Raw genomic sequence first — 8104 nt, forward strand, 5'->3', positions numbered from 1 at the left:
CATTAGTTTCAGGTTGGTAATCTTCATCTGTAGAATCTTCCACAAGGTCCTCAACTTCAGGACTATTTTCAGCATCCGATTCATACAAAAGTGTGACAATTTCTTCATCTGAAAGTGGCCATGGCCGTGGTATGTATCGCTGTGATGTCTGAGCCATGTCTACTGCTCTGAGACCAGTACTCAAATAATCAGTCTTGTTTATGCAAAACCCATTAGCAAACAATAAATGACATATTGCATTGTTCAGCTTTTAAATTCAAACATTGTGAATAAACTTCAGTAACCAACATATTTAGTACATTGTTGACGAGTTCTAAGAATAAATCCGGGGAGTAACGCACAACAATCTTTAAATAATCTGTTTTCAAATATACATGTAATGTGGTCAAAGTGACCACTCAGCAGTTTTAAGTATAAGTGGTCATTCAACGAAAACTAATGAAGATAAAATAAATATTGGACTATTTATATGATCTACATAAACATTTAGGAAAAGTCATTAACTCACAACAGCATAGATTAGAAATTGACCGCGGCTTTTCGCGGATGGTGCTGTAGTATACAGAGAAGTTGCAGCATTAGAAAATTGTAGCAAAATGCAGGAAGATCTGCAGCGGATAGGCACTTGGTGCAGGGAGTGGCAACTGACCCTTAACATAGACAAATGCAATGTATTGCGAATACATAGAAAGAAGGATCCTTTATTGTATGATTATATGATAGCGTAACAACACTGGTAGCAGTTACTTCTGTAAAATATCTGGGAGTATGCATGTGGAACTATTTGAAGTGGAATGATCATATAAAATTAATTGTTGGTAAGGCGGGTACCAGGTTGAGATTCATTGGGAGAGTCCTTAGAAAATGTAGTCCATCAACAAAGGAGGTGGCTTACAAAACACTCGTTCAACCTGTACTCGAGTATTGCTCATCAGTGTGGGATCCGTACCAGATCGGGTTGACGGAGGAGATAGAGAAGATCCAAAGAAGAGCGGCGCATTTCGTCACAGGGTTATTTGGTAAGCGTGATGGCGTTACGGAGATGTTTAGCAAACTCGAGTGGCAGACTCTGCAAGAGAGGCGCTCTGCATCGCGGTGTAGCTTGCTCGCCAGGTTTCGAGAGGGTGCGTTTCTGGATGAGGTATATTGCTTCCCCCTACTTATACCCCCCGAGGAGATCACAAATGTAAAAGTGGAGAGATTCGAGCGCACATGGAGGCTTTCCGGCAGTTGTTCTTCCAGCGAACCATATGCGACTGAATAGGAAAGGGAGGTAATGACAGTGGCACGTGAAGTGCCCTCCGCCACGCACCGTTGGGTGGCTTGCGGAGTATAAATGTAGATGTAGATAATAACATGTTAAAATATAAAAAGTGGTCAAATTGACCACTCGGCAGTCGTAGTGTTAAAGGACCTGAGAAACATGTACTAAAACTACCTGGCAAATTAAAACAGTGTTCTGCACTGAGGAAGAAAATTTACTGGCAAATGGTGTACCAAAAGTTGCTTGGATTAAATCATCAATGGAATAAATAAAAGTAAGTTAAAAAATGGAAGTATCACATTTTTTTCATTGTGAAATTGCCAACTGGTGGTATGTCAAACAGTTGTTTGACAGAAACAGGGAAGCAAATTGTTTCACCATCTATGTTCACTCATTTATCAGCTTATTGTTTCTTCTGGTCCCCTTATGTCAAAGAGAAAATACTTGAGCACATACAGACTTAAATTGACGATTTCAGAAGGTTACGATGGGGTACTGTGACAGTAGCACGGCTTAATGTGGGGAGGGTAGTGGCGAGTGGGCAACAAATTTCGTCATACTGCCAACTGTGGGGAAGCATCCCTCGTACCTTGCTTTTTATGAACATATACCACAAAATAGGCCTGATTTCTGTCTCCAAAGTGCTGTTTCTGTTTCAAAATGACAAGTTTCGGGTAATGTCTCTCATCTTGACTTATGTTTAAAAAAAAAAAAAAAAAAAAAAAAAAAAAAAAAAAAAAAAAAAAAAAAAAAAAAAAAAAGTTCAGTTCTAATCTTGTGTGTACAATGCTTCAAAACCAAAACCTTTTTATGTAATTACAATACAAAAATTGTATAATATACCAAATCTTGTAGCTACAGAGTAACTTGTTACAAAGTGCATAACAGAACTACCAGTTGACTGTTGTATACTAAAAACATACATGTATGCTTCCACTTTATATTAAACTTTTAAAAGATTTAATTGGTGTAAAGTGTGTGTAGCTTTAAAGCGAGCTCCCTAGATGTACTAATGACTTAAAATTCAATACAGGCAAAAATTTATAAATAAAACATTCCAAACCATAATACTTAAAACATTAATTGAGAGAATAGGGGACATATTTTTAAATGTATTTTAAGTTTTTTCCTCTTACAAAATAAGTTGGTATGTGTAGAGCATTCTCACTAACATTATGTTAACACTTTTGAATGTTTTATTTATAAATTAGTTGAATATTAAACAATGAAAAATCCAGGATGGAATGTAACAATGCCAGAGAAGGAAAGTTGCTACTCACCATATAGTGGAGATGCTGAGTCGCGATAGGCACAATAAAAAGATTCACACAATTAAAGTTTTCGGCCATTAAGGCCTTTGTTAGCAGTAGACACATATACACACACCCGCACACACACACACACACACACACACACACACACACACACACAAATGCAACTTGCACACACAAATGCAACTTGCACACACATCTTCAGTCTCAGAGAGGTGAGAGTGAGTGGGCTTTCAGCTCTCTGAGACTGCAGATATGTGTGCAAGTTGTGTGTGTGTGTGTGTGTGTGTGTGTGTGTGTGTGTGTGTGTGTGTGTGTCTACTGCTAACAAAGGCCTTAATGGCTGAAAGCTTTAATTGTGTGAATCTTTTTATTGTGCCTATTGCGACTCAGCATCTCCTGTGCTTACCTCAGAACTGTCGGGCTCGTACGGACCTTCCAGGCGATAGCTTTGCTTTACTGTGTTTATTCACACGTATTAAGTTTTGAGAAATAACTGTGAATCTCTGTCCACACACAGCACGGAGGCTGGACAAGGAGATCAAGGAAGTGCTGGAGGAGTACAGCCAGGACCAGGAGAAGAAGGAGAAGCTGCTGACCGGGAGGCGCGTCACGCTGGCCGAGGAGCTCAGTGAGTACTGCCCCCCGCCCCTCCCCCCTCTCCTTCACTCGTTGTTCCTTTCCTATGAGGTGACTGACAGGAACAGAGCATTTTTGAAGTAGCTAATATAGCATGGCGGTTTGCCTGGAAAATTACAATTCTCGAGGAAGTTGAGTTAACTGGAAAAGTAGGGGAATTTTGAAAAATGTGGGATTTTGGGAGACCCTAGCATGAATTGAATGGATTTTGGTGAGAAAGAAGTGTACTGAGCTTGTTTTGCTACAAATTTAGCTGCCATTGTGCTTTGGAAATAATCAATTGTGGAGTCTCGTAAGGAAGGGTGAAGGAGGGTGTCGTATTGTATCGATGGTGATTGTTCGGTAATCTTCATTACTTTTTTGTGGGTCATTGTGTTCTGGGCCCATTTCCAATTGAGTAATTTTTAGAGTGATGAGATGTATGTCTAAGAATGTGTCACCTTTCTGTGAATTTGTTGTTAGCACTAAAGCCTAAGTGAGTTTCATTAATTTTATAAGAAAATGTGAATACCGTTCCCTACCTGAACGTACATATTTTGTAGATTGGCATTAAACATTTAGGCTTAGAGCTTTTTTCTATTAATTTCAGTGAGAAGTAGTATTAGGCCTTTTATTTGCACTGTGCCACTTGACGCTAATAATGACGTACTTTGAAGGGTATCCAGTTTGGAATACGACAATTGAATGCCGACATTTAAGTGTGTTTGTGCAAGAATTTCTCATAATAATAAGATAATGTGACACAGCATCAAATGGTGACAGCCAGTAGTAACAAAGGAATTTCCAGGAATGGTTGAGACTTTATAACTTACAACTTATTGTTGAAACTGTAAATCGTAGCTGAACTTGAAATAATCATTAATAATTTATATTTTGTGGGAACCAAAGTACAGTTGAACCAGATTTATACCTATATTAAGAGAAAGAGAAAAGATTACTTGTAACTCAGAATTAGTTGGAAGTCAGATATAAAAAAAAGAAAAAAAAGGTCATACAATGGGGCCACATATGTAAACTACGCAAACAATAGAATACAGTATTGAAAGAAGAAAATATTATTCAGTCCTGCTTAAGAGAAATTAGATACTGTGTTGCGATTTGATACTGTATTAAAGAAAAAATGCATAATTTTTAACATGTTCCTACATTAAAGAAATCAGATAATTTGGCTTCTTTCACATTTCTTGTATTAAGTGTATAGACCTCATTTTGCAAACTTTAATAATGAATTCAGAGCTTTTCTGCTACAGCTTTTCACAGTGATGTAGCACCTGCATACATAAATTGCACTTAACACTTCACCCAAATGAGGTGTTTCGAGATTCAAGTTGTCACCTCCGTCACTGTCGCTCGAAGCTGGTCCCCCGTCTCGATCGTCACCGCATTGTTGGCACACATTAGAAATAATCTCCTCATCCCGTAGTTCCACACACATAGCAAGATTATCATCAAAATGTACAGAACTGTCCAAATCTGTACCCTCCAGTAGAGCTAGCTCACTACTGGACTCGACTTCACCGTTGCTGCCGTCATCATCATCAGCAGCAGTCTCTTCTTGGAAGAAACCAGCTTTACAGAAACAGTTGTTGGATGTGGATGACACCAGCTGCCGGACGGTCGAAATAAATTCCGTGGCTTGTAGTAAGTTAGTGGAGAGATTTTCATTTCCTGCATCAGTCACTACTTTCAAATGTTGAACCAGTGTTTTTCCAGAATGCACTTCGAAATTTACAATACTGTCCATATCAAGTGGGGTTTAGAACTCTGGTATGTTTGGAGGGAAAAATTCCACTGTAACGTTTTCCAAAACTACTTGTGGGGGATGTGCTGTACATTGATCCATAAGGAGGAAAATCCTCTTTTCTTTCTTTTTTGTTCTAAGGTCCAGTTTCTTAAACCACTGTTCCATCAGAACCAGAAGCTTCCAAGAATTGCTGCTGGATTTGTATTCCTTAGGTTTCATCTTTACATCTTTGAAACACCTCGGATTCATAGATTTTTCCTGTCACAAGTTGGGGAATTTTGTCAGATCTATCTGCATTCAGGGTGTGAACAACTTCAAAAAAAGTTTAATTTTCTTCCCTCTGTGGCACGAGTCACCCTTTTCAGCTAATGTTTTACTAGGAAGCAGACTGTGGGATAGGCTGGTCTCGTCGCAGTTGTAAATATTTTGAGGTTGATAATCCCTTCAGATACCCTGCAGGACCTCATCAATCCAGTATTGCACTGTGGCATTGTCCACAACTTTCGATTTGCCAGAAATTGTTCTCCCTGTGATTCCGTGACAATCTTCAAATCTTTGTAACCATCCTCATGAAGCTTTGAAATCAGCGGTGATGTTCATACTTCTAGCTTAATGTATTGCCTTTGCTTTCAGCAAGCCGCCACCGGTCTCCCTTTTTTATGACGGCTGCGTTTTGTTGGTTTTGCATCCAATTAAACTACTGTTTCTTTTGCTGATGGACTACATATTATGTGGTATAGGCAGTTCCTAAGTACAAAGCAATTTCATATTTTGTTTTGTGTGGATTAGCATCCACCTCTTGTATATCTGATATCGAGTGTAACTTTTCCTTTTTCTGTTCTCCACGGCCGATCAAAAGTGACTGAAAGATAGAACCACTGTTTGGCAGTAAACGCAGCACAAAATTTTTAACTTCTCAATTATTACCACGAAAGAAATTGTTATATTGAAAAGACAGTGCCAGGAGTGTCTTTGTTTCAGTGCTGCCTGCTCTGGTTAACCACGTCTTTGTCCCTTTCCTCCTTGGTGCCATCCACTCACTGTATGCGTCAACAGTGTTATGGGAAATATCACAGGGCTTCTTTTAGAACATCAGTGCTCATTACAATAATGCAAAAATCAATTTATTTCATTGGAATTTGCTCTGTATGACAGTGAATTACATAATAATTCACTACATACATACATACGAGGTTTAACTTACACACTTTTTATTTATTTTATTCTGGGACTGACAAAACTTCATCTATAAATATAAATAAGAATTAGCCAAAACAGAGGTAGATATAAATCAGGCTAAGCTGTACTTAATCGATGTGACTGTGTTGACCATTACGGGAATGTTTTTCCTACACATCTGAACTAACTTACATTTTTCTACATTTAGAGCAAGTTGACTGAGTATTGCACAAACTGTGTCTGGTGTGAGTAGCGACAGTAAATTGCATTGTGACGGCCTCTTTTGTCTGCCACAGAGAGGGTGCGGCAGATCCAGGAGAAGCTAGAAGACTTCATCCAGGCGCTCAACAAGGAGAAGTGAGCGGGCGCCGCGGCGACTCCGGGAGGAAGGTGACTGTGTGTGTGTGTGTATACGTGTGTGTCAGTTTTCAGCCTTGCTGCAAACCTTAATCTAAGTTAATTTATTTGATTCGGCAGAGGAACAACGCCTGCCTCAGTCTACGGCAATGTGAAGGGCAGACAGACTGCCACCACACTGTCGAATACATTGAGTAGTACTGCAGTTCTCCCAATCTGTGGGAGCGGCAGTCGTTTTCAGAGCCTCGAACTACGTTATAACCATTTCGAAACTATTGAGAAATAATTTACAGGCACGGCACAAGTAATTTTCAATGCGGAATACTCTATAATTTATCTAACATTAGCATTCCGACTTGCACCACGAAACCTTTTGTAGTGTTTTAGATGTGTCCACAAAAATTGTATAAATTAAGTGAAGCCTCTCTTTTGTAAAATATATGTACATATATGTGTAATAAAGAATTGTAGCTCTCTCAGTTTTGTGTCATTCTTATCAACATTCTGTGAATCACTGCAAAGTGTGTGCCAGCACCATTACTGCTGTGGCATTGCCACTGAAAATACAGTTATGAGGTGACAGTATGAATCACTGAAAATAAAATACATGGTACAAGGTAATGGAACTGATGGATTTCGTAAAAGTAATGAAATGCACCCAAAGATGAATTGTAACAATCCATGTCCACAGGAACATCGTGAGCATTTATTACTGTCACTGAACATTAACATATCACTTGATATTATGAAAATGATAGTGCTACTCACCATATAGCAGGGATGTTGAGTTACAAACAGGCACGACAAAACAAAGCATTCTTTTTGTTGTGCCTGTCTGCGACTCATCTCTTCTGTTCACTATTACCTGCTACGAAAATAATAAAAGTACATTTATACTCTTGTATAATCTCACCACCCTGAATGTTTTTATGTCTGTTGCTTTTCTGGGGAACATACTCTTCATACATAGAGGGATCTATATTCCGTAGGCCATCTTGCAATGTGTGGCAGATGGTACTTTGTGTACAGTGGTCACTTCCTCCTTTTTGTCTTCCAGTCATGAATGGTTTGCATGAAAAGCAATTACTGGTAAGCCTCTGGTATGTTCAGATCTCTTGCAATTTCATCTTCACAATCTTTATGTCAAATATACACTACTGGTCATTAAAATTGCTACCCCATGAAGATGATGTGTTACAGACGCGAAATTTAACCGACAGGAAGAAGATGCTGTGATATGCAAATGATTAGCTTTTCAGAGCATTCACACAAGGTTGGTGCCGCTGGCAACATCTACAACGTGCTGACATGAAGAAAGTTTCCAACCGATTTCTCATACACAAACAGCAGTTGAGCGGCATTGCCTGGTGAAACGTTTTTGTGGTGTCTCGTCTAAGGAGGAGAAATGCGTACCATCACGTTTCCAACTTTGATAAAGGTCGGATTGTAGCCTATCGCGATTGCAGTTTATCGTATCGCTCGCGTTGGTCGAGATCCTATGACTGTTAGTAGAATATGGAATCGGTGGGTTCAGGAGGGTAATACGGAATGCCGTGCCAGATCCCAACGGCCTCGTATTACTATTAGTCGAGATGACAGGCATCTTACCCGCACGGCTGTAACGGATTGTGCAGCCACGTCTCGATCCCT

At 39.4% G+C, this 8104-nt stretch overlaps 1 protein-coding gene across 3 annotated transcripts in view; it reads left to right on the forward strand.

Annotated features, from left to right (window-relative positions):
• The window catches only part of LOC126426882 (dynamin-like 120 kDa protein, mitochondrial), a 200116-nt gene extending 193183 nt beyond the window's left edge, over positions 1-6933 (forward strand). For all 3 annotated transcript variants that reach the window (XM_050088928.1, XM_050088929.1, XM_050088930.1), the window contains 2 exons: positions 3056-3166; positions 6394-6933. In XM_050088928.1, coding sequence (XP_049944885.1) covers positions 3056-3166; positions 6394-6458 — 176 coding nt within the window. In that variant the 3' untranslated portion in view covers positions 6459-6933. The remainder of the gene's footprint in view (positions 1-3055; positions 3167-6393) is intronic.
• Positions 6934-8104: the final 1171 nt, after the last annotated feature.

Source organism: Schistocerca serialis, chromosome 11 (genome assembly GCF_023864345.2).
Source record: "Schistocerca serialis cubense isolate TAMUIC-IGC-003099 chromosome 11, iqSchSeri2.2, whole genome shotgun sequence".
NCBI classification, from domain to species: Eukaryota; Metazoa; Arthropoda; class Insecta; order Orthoptera; family Acrididae; genus Schistocerca; species Schistocerca serialis.